Source organism: Calonectris borealis, chromosome 10, assembly GCF_964195595.1.
Source record: "Calonectris borealis chromosome 10, bCalBor7.hap1.2, whole genome shotgun sequence".
NCBI lineage: Eukaryota > Metazoa > Chordata > Aves > Procellariiformes > Procellariidae > Calonectris > Calonectris borealis.
Window position 1 is genome coordinate 22441058 of NC_134321.1, and position 17714 is coordinate 22458771.

The 17714-nt window shown below is 34.8% G+C and overlaps 1 protein-coding gene across 6 annotated transcripts in view; it reads right to left on the minus strand.

Annotated features, from left to right (window-relative positions):
- Window positions 1-17714, minus strand: part of RAF1 (Raf-1 proto-oncogene, serine/threonine kinase) — a 46072-nt gene that overhangs the window by 7300 nt on the left and 21058 nt on the right. For 4 of the 6 annotated variants that reach the window (XM_075159380.1, XM_075159381.1, XM_075159382.1 and 1 more), the window contains 11 exons: window positions 17516-17628; window positions 16346-16448; window positions 14676-14833; window positions 13606-13704; window positions 11989-12142; window positions 8533-8560; window positions 8314-8441; window positions 7124-7241; window positions 3087-3171; window positions 1898-2074; window positions 829-875 (listed from right to left, as the gene is read on the minus strand). In XM_075159380.1, the coding sequence (XP_075015481.1) occupies window positions 829-875; window positions 1898-2074; window positions 3087-3171; window positions 7124-7241; window positions 8314-8441; window positions 8533-8560; window positions 11989-12142; window positions 13606-13704; window positions 14676-14833; window positions 16346-16448; window positions 17516-17628 (1210 nt within the window). The remainder of the gene's footprint in view (window positions 1-828; window positions 876-1897; window positions 2075-3086; window positions 3172-7123; window positions 7242-8313; window positions 8442-8532; window positions 8561-11988; window positions 12143-13605; window positions 13705-14675; window positions 14834-16345; window positions 16449-17515; window positions 17629-17714) is intronic. The other 2 variants (XM_075159385.1, XM_075159386.1) reach the window with 1 other exon arrangement.

Consider the following 17714-nt stretch of genomic DNA (forward strand, 5'->3'; position numbering starts at 1 on the left):
ATTTTCATGTCAGAAGAAGAGCTAATTTATTTCACAAAAATGATCATCATTATCAGGAATATACTATACCGACCTCCTATATACTAAAATGATTATTTTTCTAGCTTAACTGAAAATGGGAATCCCCTTACATTATAGAGCTACTGAATTTGGTGTGGTTTTTTATGATGACATTTGCAAAACATTCTGTTCACATGTTATGAAAGGAAGTTACAATTTGTGCTGCTAGCTCCATGGATGCTCTTGTTGGCAATTTCAAAAGCAGGCATTTTCAGAGCCGAAAGACATCAGTTCACAATATTTTTACTCCATATGCATTACTAAATTTATATTTTTGCAAGAAATATGGCAGTAAAAGGTTACCTTTTCTTGAGTTTAATGTAAGATTTTTGGCTTCATTTCTGCCAGTCATGTGAATGTGTTTTAAATTTATTAAAAATATATGGGAAACAGTAACAAAGCCCATATGTGCACACATACATCAGCATGCACAGGCACACCTATCTCCCGTCAATAAAGAGTGCAGCTTCTCTCCAATATAGCATTTGGATAACAGAGAATTGCATAAGCACCATTTAAGTAAAATAAGGCACTTTCGGATCACAACTGTTGCACATCTTTTTTCATCTTTATCACAACAGTTTGGTAAGCAAGCACGTATGTTCTAAGAAAGTCCTGGCTAAAAAGTAACTTCTTACTCATCAACAGGAACTGCTCATTAGTAGTTATATACATTTGAAACAGCTATTTTAACCCCCCAAAAAGCTCCATATTAACAACAAATCACTCTCACATGAAAGGAAATACAATTAATTTATGAAAGGATACTATTGGATTTCATGTCTCGGTGGATGATATTCTTTGCATGTAAATAGCTGCGAAAGAAAAAGCAGAAAAGTGCCATTTTGAAGGCTGTTCACATAAACTTAGCCTTTCAATGTACCGATACGACACTGTGACAGTTATTACATACTCAACCATTTCAGAGACCTCTTGCTTTAGTCAATTTACAGGATGCATCAACTTTGGGAAAAGAGAAACGTAGCAAGCACTAGCTGAAGACTCCTGCCTTATGCATTCCCGAAAGTGGAAGCAATGCAGTAAATAAATCTCAGGAAGAGAGAGAGTGGCATCACTGTTATATAACTGTATAATGCCCTAGAAAACTGGGTGCTGTCCTGATATGCATGAAATTTGTACGCTATGCTAAGGTTTACTTTTTACAAACTGCTTTAATTTGCAGTCACAATATATGTCCCTAGTTTTCTGGGTGTCTGACAGGAAACCTGGGTCCTGATCTACAAAATGGATGAGCACTGACAGCGTCGGCCAATGTCAGCATCTTCTGTGCTATGAACATTAAAACATGTTCTGAAAGAGAAGTGAGGTGGTTACTGTATCAACTCAAACATCTGGAGAATGCTTCCAAAATACATCTGCATGTGTGAGTCCTGCAGCTGTAGAATAGGAACAGCCATCCTCTCACCTCACAGGAGCACCATGAGTATAAATTAGTCTTTGCCACACACTGCAATGTTATAGTAAGTAACACAGAAGAAAAAAAAAGAAGTTAATTCTATGTTTAGAATAGGATCTCATCTAGTGCATTACAGTAAGACCTCAAGCTACAAAAGAAGATAAAATACGGAAAGGCTGACTGTTAAGAGACTAGTGGTCTAACATGAACTAAGGCAAGAATCTATGGGAAAAGAAATACTAAATGAAAGTAAGAATGAATACAACAGTGCTGAATTAAGGCTGCACAAAACCTTTACTTGGTATACCATTTTGACCCGTTACTATTTTAGCGCAGTAACTCCACATATTAGGGTTTGGGGAAAAGAAGGGAAACACCACTCCAAGAACGAAAATAGCCAGCATTCTTTATCCTACTCACTCCATTCCCTGTGCTGTCTGCCGAGCAATATCAATGAGCTGGAACATTTGGAACTTGGTCTCTTGAACATGCAGGTGTTTATACAGACTGCTTCCTTCACACCACTGTGTAACAATGGCCAGATTATCTTTAGTCATGTAGCCCATAAAGAGCAAAATATTAACATGCCGAGTCTTCCTATGGGAAGTAGCAGAGAGAGAAATTAGTATCTTTATGAAAAATGTTTTCAAGTTCTTTTAAAAATGCATTCCTGACTGAAGGAACATATTTCAGCTTTTGAGTCCAAAAACATGAGTTTCCTGCAAAATCATTGCTAAGTGGATGTGTGTGTAAAGTTTGTTTTTAAAAATAATAAAAGTATGCCACAGTTGCCAATTTATAATTTTTAAATAAAATCAGCTGATTTTCTGCTTTTTAGTTAAAATACTTTCTTTTAGTTCCAAGGAAGTATTTAAAATCAACCTTTAAGAAAAAGATGTCATGAAAATTCATGGATTTTGAAATTAGTAACCAACAATCACGCTTGCAAGTGGTATTAGAAAAAGTTATTGGAATAACAGAAATCACCCTGAAAGCTGTGAAAAAGTGACAACTTTAGAAGACTGAATCCCAATAGGAAACTAAAGGGTCATTATAAACTGTGAAGGAATTAACAGATGAGAAGATAGTTCTTATCTAACTGGTTCAGTTCCACGATTAACATTACAGACAGTTAATTAGACACTACAAAAACAGTATTTGAAAGCAGAAAACAGTTATGTAGATTAGAGCATACATTCTAAATAAAAAAAAAAATTAAAAAAAAAGGAATTATGCTGCAATTTTAAAAAGGTACAGTTCAAGTATTCTCTCCGGTGATGAGAATTATGGCACAATTTATGAATCCTCACGTTTTACTGCATGCCAAATGTGACCTGAACAATTATGGATTAGTATATACTATTTATCTGAAAAGACAACTTTCAGAAACAGTGAAGAACCACTGAAATACTCTGAATTATGATTGCTGTCTCACAGCTCCACAACAATATTCAGAAGTATCACTATACGATCTCTTTTTTATTCTTCTCTCGAGATCTGCTTTTTGTGTCTATCAAACCTAGAATATTGGGCAAGATGGCTTAAAGGAGGGGTAGTAGTCAAATACAGTGCCTTGGAACAGAATTTAACAGTGAAACTACGAACTCACCTTAATACAGCCACTTCATTTCTGAAAGCCTGGAACTGTTCTGGGGTTGGATCTACAACCTTTAGTATCTTCACTGCTACATCCCCTGAAAATATATTTAAGTAAAAGTTACTAAAAATGCAGCTTTTCTTTCCCCCCCAAAAAAAATAACATTAACATACAACATACTTAAAATTCCTAATTTACACACAGTACACCTCTACGAATTTGTACATAGGTCAAGATTTTCCTGCAGACATAGAAACTTCCATAGTATCAAGCAATCCATTTACCTGAATTTCAGTGTAATGGAGAAAGTCATTAAATTGTTCACATGCTTCCCTTCTATTTTTTAACAGCTGTGGCTGGCTAGAACTACATGTATGCTTTTTGCAGGATATGAAGCTCCTAAAATCTCAAATAGTTGTTGAAAAGGAAAGTATTCTAGTGTAGGTGCATTCTCAGCACATTATTTCAAGCACAGTCACATCAGAGTCTCTCGGCTTCCAAACAGTATCCAAAGTTTCATCATTTTCGCTTTTTTACCCAGCTTTAGCACGCATATGTATACACCTTTGTAGTTTTATATAATTAAGTTTCTATATTAAAGTTTTATACATATAAACCTATAGAGATATATACACACACATCCTTTTTTAATATAAACTCTATTTTAAAAAAAAGCTTTCTAGATTTAAATACTGCTAAATTTCAGGAATGGGAGAGATAAATTTTCTATCCAGGAATAGCAGAAAAATCATGAACAATATAACTGATTTTAATATTTCAATAACAAATTTGGGGATTACGGTAAGAATATCTTACTGTTCTTTAAGCTGATACATTATAAAATTTTACTTAAAAGCTTCATTTGAATTGCTTTCAGTGCCAGTGTTTGCTTTAAACTTCAGTATCTGTTAAAGGGCAATACAGAGAGGAATATATAATGATCCAGTGCTATCTGTTTAGAGACTGTTTCCAGAGAATAAAATTGTAAAAACCTTTACAGTGTACATCCAGAAAACAGTAGAACTGAACTGACTCAACAAAGGTACAATAGTGGAATGAAGCCAACTGTTCTAACAAAAGTAAAAGCACTAGCAGCAAGACCCACAGATTCCTCAGCGAAAGAAGTAAACATCACATTCATTTTAACTACGGATGGACAGAATTTTAGAATTTAAGAGGGGGATAAACCTGCCCTGATACTGTCACAGGAAGGTAAAAGCAGCTTAGGAAAACTGAAACGTCAATCTTAGTCCACATGCAGTAAAAAGATTTGAGAGATGCTATACTCCAGCATAGGCTTATCCCATAGGTTAAAGGCTGCTGACACTTAGCATTACAGAATCATCGCCTGCATTAAAAAAATCCCTGGAGTGACAGATTTCTCTGCTACCACAATCACTAATTATTTTCTTCTTAATATGGTCTCTTTTCCAAGATATGTTTGAAAAATACGTTAGCATGTCTCTAGAATACAATGATCAACTGAGTACATTAGGAATACTAACCGCTCAATTAAAAAAAAAAAACGTTGCCAACAAAGTATGAGCAGGACATGCAAACTGGTTCTTGAAAGTTTCAGAGTACCCTGAGTGAACTGCACTATCTTCCACTGTAGTTACCAGTTGCTTAATCTGACATCTAATTTGAAGTCACAAAGATGCACAAATATTGAACACATTATTATACATTTATACCTTCCTTTTAACTTCAGTAAATGCAATATACTTCCTATTTCATCCTCTAGCATCTTCATAAAGAGAACCATCTCACATTTGCAGCATGCATAACGTTCTATAACTTACAGATCTCTCTGATGCAGACCAGAACAGGAGAACATAACAAGTAGAAAGACTACACTTTCATGTGACTATCAAAATCACAGGCTTTGAAGTAGCCAGTTCCTACTGCAACTCCTGTTGATGTACAATGCAAGACCAACAGATAGTCTACCAATACTTGAAGTATATATTGCTATGAGCTATGCCAAGACCAGGCAAGGATGCAGCATCCACTGATTACAGGCCAAATGTTTTCAGATTATTTTTCAATATATTCTCCATTATGATCCCTGCTCCACGGATGAAAAGATGTTTTTAACCTTACACTGTTCTTACTGAACCAGGTGCCATACTTTTTTTGGGCTTGATGGCATTTCCCAAGCAGTTTTCTCTACAGAAACAAATACACAATAGCACTTGTTTTGTTTAGCAGCAATCTGAAGACAAATCAGCTTCCGCCACCCCCCAACCACCAAAACCCTAGAACTGATTACCAGGGTCAAAGGGGAAATGTGAGTGTTTATGATAGGTAGTCTTCCAACCCATTTAAACTGCCTTGGTCTCTTTCCGCCTTTTAAATTTAGAAGCATGCTACAGGACACTACAGGATCCAAATGGGGTCTGTAACAGAAGTGGTGCAAATACGAAAATTAGTACTTAACCATCAGAACAATCTGGAAAAATATGGAAGTGCAAGATACCTGTTCAACGAGACACGCGCTCCTCAGAGCAAGACTGTCCTTGACGTTTCATTTTTATTTTGGAAGACTAAATCAGGGAAGCTTATTGGAAACCTAATACGGTTTGCATGTAAGTTCTACACAATCTTCCACAGGTGCTCTCCAAAGGTTCATTGCAAACAGGCCTTCTTAGTTGGGCATGTTAGAAAACCCAACACCTCTAACTTAATACAGAATTTTTACTTACGTTTGCAGCAATCCGCCCACTTCGATTAATTTCATTTAGCTTCACCAAGACATTTTTATTGCTGCATTTGTACTATTAGAATAGGTTACTCCAAAAAAGCCTGCAGTTTCACTAATTTGTGCACTATGAACTCCCAGTTTTTACACAGAAAAGACTCACAAGAAATATAAACCCTTTAAACCCTTTAAGACCACACTGCAAATGATGGTTACAAAAAAAAAAAAGAATTTATTAATTTAACTTCGACTTTCCTGAGAAATCAGGAGAAATATAAACAGTTACCACAAATCAGATATTGAATCTTATCAATACCGAGTTAGGTGACAGCTATACAGCCATCCTGTGCACACAACTGAAGGTTCTTTGTAAATATGTAAATATGTATTTCCTGTTTCACATAGGAAGAACCAAAGTTCTTGATACACGAAGAGTATTTATTAACATGAAATTCAAGAATATTAACAAGAAATTCACATTTATTACCTTGTTTAGCGAAATCTTACTTAACCTATCTTTCCTCTTGATTTCTGTGTTCCATTTCACTTATATAATGAAAATCAGTTTAACTATTCATGAATATTACTTTAAGCATAAGAATAGTCCTTCCATTGACGTTGACATCAATGGGCTTTAAGACATACAAGTATTTATGCTTTAAAAATAGAGGGTGGAAGGTAAGTTTCCAGATTTTTTTTTGTCAGCTTATTTTATGACAATTACACTATTTAAATTACGGCCTGGAGGGGTTTGTGTGCGTTTCTTTTTAAATCACAAGCCCTGAATTTGGAACATAATTCTGTAGTTCTGCAGCATGCCTCTTTTCAAAGTAACTTTATATCATAAACTAACTTTATATCATAAACTCTCACATCAACCATTTTCTCCTTAGAAAAACTCCACAGTAAAAGCAATTTATCCTTATTTCCTTTCCGTACCACCTTGAATATAACAATGCTAATTAAACCACAGAGGTATTAAAAAAAAAAAAAAAGGTAAATTTAATTTAACACCAAGCTGTGAAATTTCCTAGCTAATTCTGCTATTTCAATCCTGCAAATGGGAAGTGAAATTTTTTCAGAAAACAAGCTGTTGTAGAACATGGTAATAAAGAAAACAATGTTGGCTCCAATACAGCGAACATGTAGATGGCAGTTATGAGATTCAGATTTTGATGTCTGTTCTTTGCCTTAATTTCCCCGCTGTTAATATTAGGAAATTAATATTTCTCACCTAGTACTTTTAGTGGCAGATAAGCACCATTAAAACAATTTTACCTTTTTCTGGATTGCTGTCCTACAGTATCAACATTTTGAGAAGGTGGTAACAAACTTGTCAAGAACTTACCATGCCATTTGCCTTTGTAAACAGTTCCAAAAGAACCTGACCCTATTCTGGTAGAAAGCATGACTTCACTTGCTTCTATTTCCCAGTAATAGCTGGAATCCCTCTGTCCACGAGGCCTCTGGAACAAAAATTGTCATGGCTTTACTCTAAGTATTTAATCAAATATATTATATATACACACCAAGAATTAAATAACTGCCTTCATACAATTTTAAGATGCGCTGAAACTTTGAGGGTTTTGTCCTGCATTTTGGACTTTCATTTTTCTCGTCAATTTATGAGGGGTGGTGGGGTTTTTTTACAGAAAAAAGAAAAGAAAAAAAAAAAAGGATGGCTTTAACTGCTTAAGAAGCTATCATTAACTTCTGCACTAGAAACTTAAACCCCAATCTTAGATCTTAAGAGGAACAAATATTTTATAATCAACTATTTAAAGACATCTGAAATACTTAAGAAACTTACTGACTTTTTCAAAATTACAATACTAAAATTCAGGAACTCATTTACATATTTAAAAGGAATAAACAAAAAAGATGTTTAAGTGATTAACAACTCTGAGTCCCAGTAACCAACTGTACTTTCATTTTTACATCTTATATGCCTTCAAAAAATTTGAGATATTATTCATTATTATTCTAACTTTTCCTTCTCCCCTCCGCCCCCCCAAGTTTAAATCAAGCCTTTAAGAGAAAACTTGCATTTTATTAAATCCATTTTTCCCTGAGACATTTTAACTAACTTTACTATGAAAATGATGGCATTATCAATATCCATTTTCTATGGAAGCTGTAGCAATACAGTTCAAATAGTGATAACAAGGCTAATTTTAAACATACTAAAAAAGAATAAAAAAGACACAGCCTCTGAAGATTTAAAAAGGTAATCCTTGAATCTGTACTGAAAAATAATTTCACAATACTGTCTGAAATTAATTTTCAATCCAAAACACTTTGTTCTGGGTATTTATAATGCAAGGCAATAGTGCTATCTTTCCCAAGTTAGTCAAAATTATACTGCTATTATATACACACAGTGCAGAGCAATCCAAGATTATCATCAGCTTGCATTGCCTTTTAAGTACAGAAATTTATCCCAACACACCACTACTCCCACCCTAGTTTAATATATTAAAAAACAAAACAAAACAAAACAAACAAACCAACCAAAAACCCAAATATTGCCATACTTACAATTTTGTTTTTTTCTTGTGTATTGGATCCAGGGGCTCTCTCTCTTTGGGCTGGGACTGGGGTTTTGGGCTGAGACCAGCCAGTGGGGCTCATATTGTTGGGACTTCCAGACAGAGCAGAGGGCGAAGCTTAAATATAAAAATAAACACCAAAAAATTTATCAATCAGAAAACAAACACAAAGTAATATTATATATTATTTTATTTTTTGAAACCATACCTGATTCACTATGGCTTCGAATTGCATCCTAAAACAGAGGAGATAGATAAAGTTAAAAAATATATGAGAACATATAAAGGAACAAGCAGAAATAGCATTGAAATCGTTCCTGACAGTTTTGGTCAAGTGTGATACAGTATTGACCAACACCCTCCAAAAGATATCAGCTTGGTTATTTTCTAGTTACAACAATCCTATATGCTAAAAAACATGCAGTTTGTGAATTCTTACACTACATTAAAAATATTCACAGCATATTAAAAGATATTACTACCCAAAAAAGAGGAGGAAAAAAAAGAAAGACAGGTAACAAGAAGAAACACCAGAAATACTGTCTGCATTCCCACCACTGGATTTTTGTACATGCTTGTATTTCAGATCTGAACATAGCTCCTGCAATAGTCCTGCATCTCTAGAGGACAAGTTCTCAAAAATGTTTTGGGTTACAAGTAGGAAAACTTTTAAAAGCCCCTAAAATATTCCAAGTCAATATACATTTTGAAATATCTCTACCGTACTATTTCAACCCAAAAAAGGCTACATCTAGTACCCTAATACAAAAACATGTAATTTTCAAAACATTTTTCCACAGATGAAAGTTTGATGATATTTGAAAAGCATGTTCTTACACACTTCACTAGTTGGACAGTGCGACAACTCTCACCTCATGCCACAGGCACTTTACAACACAATTCTACAGCCATGCACAAGATAAACTAAGCTCTGACAAACATGACTTTACAACTTTTCTCACCTGCTATGTATTATCCCAAAGTACATACAGGAAAGGTAAAATATCCAGGTACTGTATAAGTACAAAGCAAGAACATGCACTACAACAATGTTAAACACTGTCAAAGTTAATAGAAGTCAATTCAAACTTTCTAACTAATTAGTAGAATAATAAATGTAAGATTTCATAGGAGGACAGAACAAGCCTACATTCCACCATACAGTTTTCAAATTAACTTAGATTATCCTTAGTAAAGATTCATTTATGAAATACATCATTTTAGCTAGTTAGTTGCATTCTCCCAGGCTTGACTTTATACACAGTATTCTTGCAGAGTACCGCTATGCCTGACTGGATTAAAATCTGCATAAACTACCAAGGAGGAACTCTTCCAAGTTACTAGTTTTGTCCATTTTGAGAACAACAAAAATCTTTAAGAACCTGAATTAATAATAAGTGATGTTTTTTGTACATCAGCCTGAGAATGTAACTACTTTCAAGTAAGCCGGCAAAGGATAACTAAGTAATTTAAAATTGTTCTCATACTTATGTATAAATAATTCTTATTTAAGAAAAAAGTATTTTTGAACTTCAATCCTGATGTATTTTCTTTTTTGCTTATGAATCCTACAGCAAATGAACCAAAACCAGTGTACTTTAGAGCTGTTCTTGCAACACAAATAATACCATACACAGTGCTGTAGTCTGTCACCTTTGCTTTGATGTGAAATAAAAATAGAACATTATGTTCTTAATCTAAGGGTTTTGTACAGTTATATTCAACAGTTTCCAGAGGAAAAAAGCCACACAATAGATGTGTTTGAGAAGGTTTTGCTTTAAAAACTGTGTGACCAAATGCATCTCTAATACAAGCCTATTCAAATTCACACTAAATTTCATAGTAGTATGGCTTCATCCAGCTAAACTAAAAATGAAGCTCTTCTATCAATTTGCCACTTCCAATTAGTGTCCTCAATATTTAAGTATAAACATGCTATAAAGATTTTCATCAAATCAACTCCAGATTAAACATTTCATGTGGACACTGCCATGGCTTACAAGTTATAGCAATCCTGTTAATCACAAGAAAACAAAAGGCACCAAGAAAATACCTACTCTTCCCCTCAAACAAAATCGTCTGCACCAGGAACTGGGAGAAGCATTCAGGCTGTTATTCTAGGCCAACACAGTAAGAGATAAAAGAAAAGAACAGAGGAAGTATAAAAAAAAAATTTAAAAAAATTAAATGTTAGGATAAATGAAAGAAAAAGTAACCTAATTTGTTTGATACATGATAATAAAGTGCAGTAAAACTTTTAAGTATTCGTGTTCAAACCCAAAAGATCACTAGTATCCATCCTTTGGTAAACCACTTTATTAAGGTAGTCTTTCTCATATCATACTAGAAGGTCTTACTACCTTTTTTGTGGTGTTTTTTGTTTTTAACTTTTTTTTTAAAGCCTTTTGGAAAAGCAGCTATTGCTTTTAAGACGCTAGCTATTTTTATTCAGTCCCTATGATGTTATGAAGAGCCAGAATAGAAAGCATTTCTGTCTTTATTGCTATGCATAAAGGATAAAGAAAGCAATGTCTCCTTAAAGGCTCATCACACTACAAAGTTCGATAATTCACATTCTTTTTCTTGAGTGCTTCATTATTTTTCATGCCATAAAAGATGGTCAGCCAGGCTTCTGAAGCAGTAAAAAAGGCTGTAAGCCTAAGAAAACCAAAGAGAAAAGGAGGGTATGTTTCCTCATAAAACCCAGCTGACACAAAGCTTCTAACCAAAAAAGCTTCATAGGGCTGCAGTGCACTTTTCTTCAGTTCCACCAAAGGTCCAGAGGACGTCTCTGGCCCATTTCAGAGAGTCTTCACATTCCATAGAAGCCTATAAACTACCAGCTGAAGATGCAAGTAAACTCGGCAGTCAAAGGCTTTTGCTTGGCCTAAAGAGTTTTTAAACTATTCCAGAGCAAAAAAACAACAAACAGTGCTCTCTCTGAAGTTCTGCAGTTCAGCACTTTCTTTCTGCAACCCTTTCCTGCACACCACTCCCTTATTTTCTTAAGGTTATCACAAAACAAAACAAAAAACCACTTTAGGCCTGACTTCAAAGAATTGTCTCTCACTACTGCCAGTCTAAGGTAGGAAAAAAAAAAAAAGAAAAAGGTGCTTGAAAGCAAGTAACAGCAGAAATATTCTCAGATACAGATGGCTCTAGCACACTAGCCCAGAATCGCTGTTAATTCCGTATAGGTGTAACAGAAAACATATTGCCAGTAAGCTTTGACTTGAATATTTGAACTCCGAGAACTACATCCAGACTTACAGTACCTATAGTCTGATTTAAAATAAACACCAGCCTCCCAACAAATCCAGATTTCTAAGTTTGAAAGAACATTTTTAGATATGCCTAGTAAGTATTTCTTCAGCAAAGCTGAGCTTATTTTCTTTTCAGGTCTGTGAAACTTGATTGTTAAGCTCCCCCACATCTTTACAGACACCAAAATTCTACCTAGAACTTCAGCAAAGTTGATAAAGACTGCAAGAATGAACTATTAACTTTCTATGCAAATGTGTCACCTATATTTCTTCATCACTCAGCCAACTAAGGCAAGAAGTAAGCAAATGACAGAAAGCAAAGAAAAACCAACCAGTGACTATTAGATGGCCAGTCACAATTTTAGTTTAACTTTATGCTATTCCCTCCCTACCAGTATTACCTCAATTATCCGGCTGTCTACAGGCATTGTAGTGCTAACCATATGGACATTTGGTGTGGATGTAGATCGCTGTCTTTGGGAAAGGGAGCCCTCAGAAGAAGGATTTGATGTGTTGAATGTGAAGGCATGAGGTGTAGAATACCTGTGCTGGGAACTGAGAAGGAAAGAGAGAGAAAGGGAAAGTTGTGGTTATTTTTTCCCTTCTAGCAATTGAAAAATACTGTTCAATGTAACCTGTCCAAAAGCAATATACACAGAATCCCAAACAGAGAAAAAGTTGGCACTTACATACTAACTAAACTATTTGGTCAGCTGAATCATTCCCAGTTTAACTTAGGAAATAAATTTAAAAACTCGAAGATCTTGTCAGCTCACATACTTATCTAGTGTGTTTAACATAAGTCTGTTTCTGCCATTATAAATTTTGCCACAGTTCACCTCAATCCCCATCAAATCACATTTAATATACTGATAAAATACTGGCTCTGCTGGGTTGATTCAGGTCTGTGAAATTTAAACAAACTGCTCATTTCAAGCCTGTTAAATGCATAGCTTAAGAGCTAGTTTTACTGCTAAGCCCTAAATTTGTAAAGGTTTGCAAGACTGTTCAATGGTTCGCACAGAACAGCCAGCAAGGAAGTCATGAAACCCAATACCAGTTAAAAGGAGGCCAACACTAAAATCCAGTTCAACAAAGAGTTATAAATCACAGCTAAGGTCACTCAAACTTTATTTATCCCAAATCACACAAGTATCTTAACTGAAATCAGCCAGCCTTCACAAAAAGCTTAAAAAACTATCAAGTTATTGAGTCATTGTTCAACACTGGAAATAGAATAAGATGGCAAAGAGAACATAAGATCAATTCCTGATGCAGCTCCCACTAAAATAAATAAATAAATACATAGAACCATTTGCAAGTCAGCTACGTGCTCTGTGCCTCATTCCTGAATAGGCCAAGATTTTTCAAAGGCATGTAGAAAAAACAAAAGATGGCCTGCCCTCTTCAGCCTCTAGAATTTCAAGGAAAAGAATACAGGCACAAACTAGGATCAGAAGACAGGCCCCTTTGAAAGGAAAGCAATTTTTATTCTAGCATTTAAAACTATAGGAACGGTCTCTTTAGGTCTCGGAATTTTCTTTAGGAAGAGTGTATTTTCAGTTTCCACTGTTCTCTCTTTAAACTCTTATCTGTCATCATAATATTAGAACATTATTTTAATTTATGTATGCGAGTCATACAAAACAAGTCACAAATGCTTACATGTACACTACCTGATCAGATAAAATAAAATTAATTCACAAAAATACCAAAGGGAGCCTTGATTTTTCTTAGGCAGGAAAACAAACATCTCCAGAAAACCTTTAATACCCTCACTTAAAATCTTAAAGATTAAAAATTAAAAATATAAAATCCCAAATCAATGTTTTGCTTGATTCCAAGAACAAGAAAGGACACTACATATTATCTGTGATGAAGTGGTGTTGCCTTTTGCACATTTATTCCAACCTTCTATAACATTGTTTTATTTTTGAGGAGTTGGGGGTGTTCTGTTTTTTTTTGTTTTTAAACAACTGTATTTCCCAAAACAGAAATGACAGGAAATACTAGCTTACCTAGCAGGTATCCGGGAGACAGACTCCCGCATCCGTCTCACTGTCAAGGGAGGTAGTGCAGGGACACCACTGTCACTGATATTTGAATTTGGGAACAATCTGAAATATCAACAAAAACAATTACAATTTCAACTGCTACACTACCTCCTGTACAATGCTCTTTAAAGCTGAAAATTTAAAGGGCTGTTCCCTTCCAGCATAATTAACGTCATGAACACATTCCTACCTTCACATAGTATTTTTCCTCTGTGTATGGTATGACTAAAAACTATGTCTTCAGACTCCCAAAGACAACTTCCATGTGTTCTTTCTAAACTTAAGATACAAATCTTTTTACATCAGACTTCAGATTTTCCTGAAAGGGTATTCAACACTAAATTTTTTAAGTTCTATTAAATCCTGGTAGCACCAAGTGGCACAAGTCATCCTACACTCTAACAATTAGTCAGTATGAGAAAATGCATAACTATATGACCAAGTTTAGTTATAAAAAAATACAATCACTAAGTAAGATGCATAAAATCAATTACAGGTTTTAACACTTTTGCATAAAAGGACTTCTTCTAACATAATAATTTTCAACTTTTTCTGATCAACAATAGGAAAGTATTATCCTTCCTCAGTTTTCTCACCATTCCATGCATTTTCAACAGGGTGTCAAAAGTTGTGGTAGTTCTGAACGCTCATGCTTCCAACAGCTAAAAAAACAACTGAATCATCACCTTTTTTTCTTTTAACAAAAATGTTATGCGAGAGGAATTACTATTACTCTGTTGAAACAGAGGGCATTATAGCAACTGCCTGGTCATTCAAGATCTTTATTTGCCTGTCCCAGAATATTAAAATTTACAGCAAAAGCAAAATGCATTTAATGTAAACGGCCTTCTTCACCTGGGAATAGACAATCATTGCTGGCTGTTTTACGAAATCAATACAGAAGTTCTGTATATTGATGAAAGTGACTACACTTCCCAACAATCCAAATTTATCTCTACGATAAGAGATTAAAAAAAATGATGCTTGTCTGTCACAGAGAATTACTGTTGCTATTAAAAAGGAACAGTCCTTACAAGAGTTGCCTGATATTGCTCCAGTCGACACACATGGTTGGAACTTTAGTGCTGCAGTGTTCGTGGAATTTATAACCACATGTCTGACACCGAAACCCATTTAGCAGGAACTTCTGGCAGATGTCACAGAAAGCAAGCTTTAGAAATGTCTTCCGAGCCTAGAAAACACATTAAATGATTAATCCAAGCTACTAGCTTCTCTTCATTAGCTGAGATGAACATCTTCAAAGCTTGACATAAATAAATACCATGTTAAAATGTAATCGGTGCCCCCAAAGTGCTACTGAACTTAAAACCACACTTGAGTATTCTTGCATATCTTTCCAGTTTGGTTGGAAATCTGGAAGGCTTACAAACATTTAGGGCTTTGTTTACCTGATTATTAAAAAAAAAGAAAGAAAGAAAGAAAAGTGTTCTGTCAAATTCAAAACCACTATTTTGTGCTCAGTAAGGTGACAGAATCGGGTGGGCCAAGAATTGGGTTTTTTGTTTGTTTTTAGTATCACCAAGGAGGTGAAGGAGGATCAGATCCTAAGAACCACCTCATTTTTTTTTATTAGTCAAAATGCGTATTGTGTGACTAACCAATACCCCTTGCATAAGAAATAAATTCCTTAGTAAATAAAATATTTTAAGGAAATTCTACTTTTTTAAACGGCATCTAACATTTTTTTAAAGCTTCTGAAATACAAAAAAAGATTAAAATGAACCAAAGCATTTCTTCCTCCAGAGCATACTGTGGAAGAAGGCTCGAAGTTTGAGCTTCTTCCAGATCTGGAGAAAAACAGTAGTTTTCTGGTGACCAGTGCAGATGATTTTATTGGTAGTTTTCTAAAAATGTAAAAGTAGAAGCAAAGCTACTTTCAGTTTTTGTAAATCAACCCTAACCTTTCTAATGGATGTAAATGACAATCCTTTAGTTTTGCCACTTGGCACAATATATTTCTGGGACAAAACAACAAAAAGACTAGAATATAGGAATAGAATTCCTTCCCAGGGAGAACAAAATAATGCAAGGTAAAACTGTTAGAGTTAGGCATTATCTCTGTGTCAAAAAAAAAAACCACAACTCTATTTATTTGCTCTATACTGAGCAAATAATCCATTTTTGAGAAGGAACTACAAATCTAAAGCCTTTCTTCCCCCCAAAAAACACTCTGTCAAATTACAAGACTCACAAAACAACATGATGACCTTGCAGAATTAACAGCACCCCTGTACATTCAGTACAATTATCAACAGTCCAATAAAGATGCCAAACTTATCCAGCCTTTTTTGACTGATGAGCCAGAGACTGAAAATGCAAGTTACATCCAAGTTCTGGACTTTAAAGACACGATTTCTTAATATGACAGTTTCAGAAATATATATTTATATAAAATAAAAATGGCAATCATCAGACTTTTGAAGAACATGTGTAATGTGAGCTTTTAAAGTCTCTGACACCTAGGAATCACTAAATGTAAATAGAATTCCGGCATTTCATTGCAAATTGATATTTATCCAATCTAATTTGTGGGGAGTAGGGGTGAAGGAATGAAATCATCACTTCTGAAATCCCCCCTTGTGTTTTGAAAGCCAGAAGTACCTAATGCCTAAAACATTCTTTGACTGAATATGTGGTTCAATTGATATAATTTACATCAAAATACAGAAGAGGAAAAGCTTACAAAATTGTGTGTAGTGAGTGGAACATGATCAAGAAAGTCCACTTGCAGTTCCTCTCCAATCAAGGAGGCAGCATCTGTATTCCAATCCAAACGCACTTTTTTTCTGAAAGAAAGAGAAAATGGGGACAACAAAATTACTTAGGAGGTAAGAAGTCTGGCCTAATCAATGATCTATGTTTTGTGAGTTTTCTTGAGTAAACTGAAAACAAATACAAAAAAGCATGGCTAACCTCTCATAGTGAGCTATATTTCAGTATCTTTCACTTAAAAAAATTAGAAGCAACTTTTAAAACATAACAATTCACCTCTTTTTCTGTTTATTTTTTAATATGTAAGTCATTTAGATATATAGATTATTTAAAATAAGACACCTAGAAGCTATAATGGAGTCACAGAAATACCCTTATAAACAAAACATAAGAAATTATGAATGGCAGACTAAGTGACATGAAAGCCGTATTACTGCTTCAGCACTAAAGTTACTGGTGACCCCAGAATGGACTCAGTTACATAGAGATGTAAACCCACAAATGACTGCCTCATGATTGAGGCTTAAAAGAGCATTAAGCCCAAGCCTTACGAGGTGTGAAGTTAAATGTATTAACTCCATGAGATACCTTCACTCCCTCAGCTTGTAAAAGAATCATTTGGTATTTAATAGCAGCATCCCCGGTCCTACAAAAAATAAGGAATATCTGAAGTGAGATTTAAATCCAAACATTGAAAAGTTGTAGAGGAATGTAGAGCCTTAAAACTGAGCACAGAGAGGAGACGTTCATTTAAGTTGGCTAAGAATCACTAGCACTGAAGTTTACCAAGTACAAATGCAGAGGAGAAATGCACCTCAAATATGAGGGCATATCGCAACATTTCACCTTGAGTATGACAATAGCCTCTCTAAGACACTACAAGCACTTGAGCATACCCCTCGATTTTGAGCATTTTTAATATTTAGCTTTAAAACAAAAATAAAATTTTTAATTCCCAGGAAGCTGAAGGAGTTGCCCTAGAGGAGGGTAAAGAAAGCAACATGGAAGTGTTCACAACCAAACTGTGCTTTTAAAAGAAACTAGCAAGAGAGAGGAAGAAAGCATTATCGTTGCTATTGTAAAAACAAGAGTTTTACATTCTCTAGTTGAAAGTTTCACATACAACATTCCAGACTCTTACCCTTTTGGTTCAGTAAGAAGTCGAAAAACTGCACAGCATTCTGGCTGCAGACCTCTTACTTTAAGTGCCTTCATAAGACAGTCATGTAAGGTCATCCCATTTCGCACATTTACCTGTGACCAAAGGAAAATATTTTAGTCAGTAATTGCAGAATTTGTTTAAGCTTTTTTGGGGAAAAATAAAGTCATTTTTTTCTCCT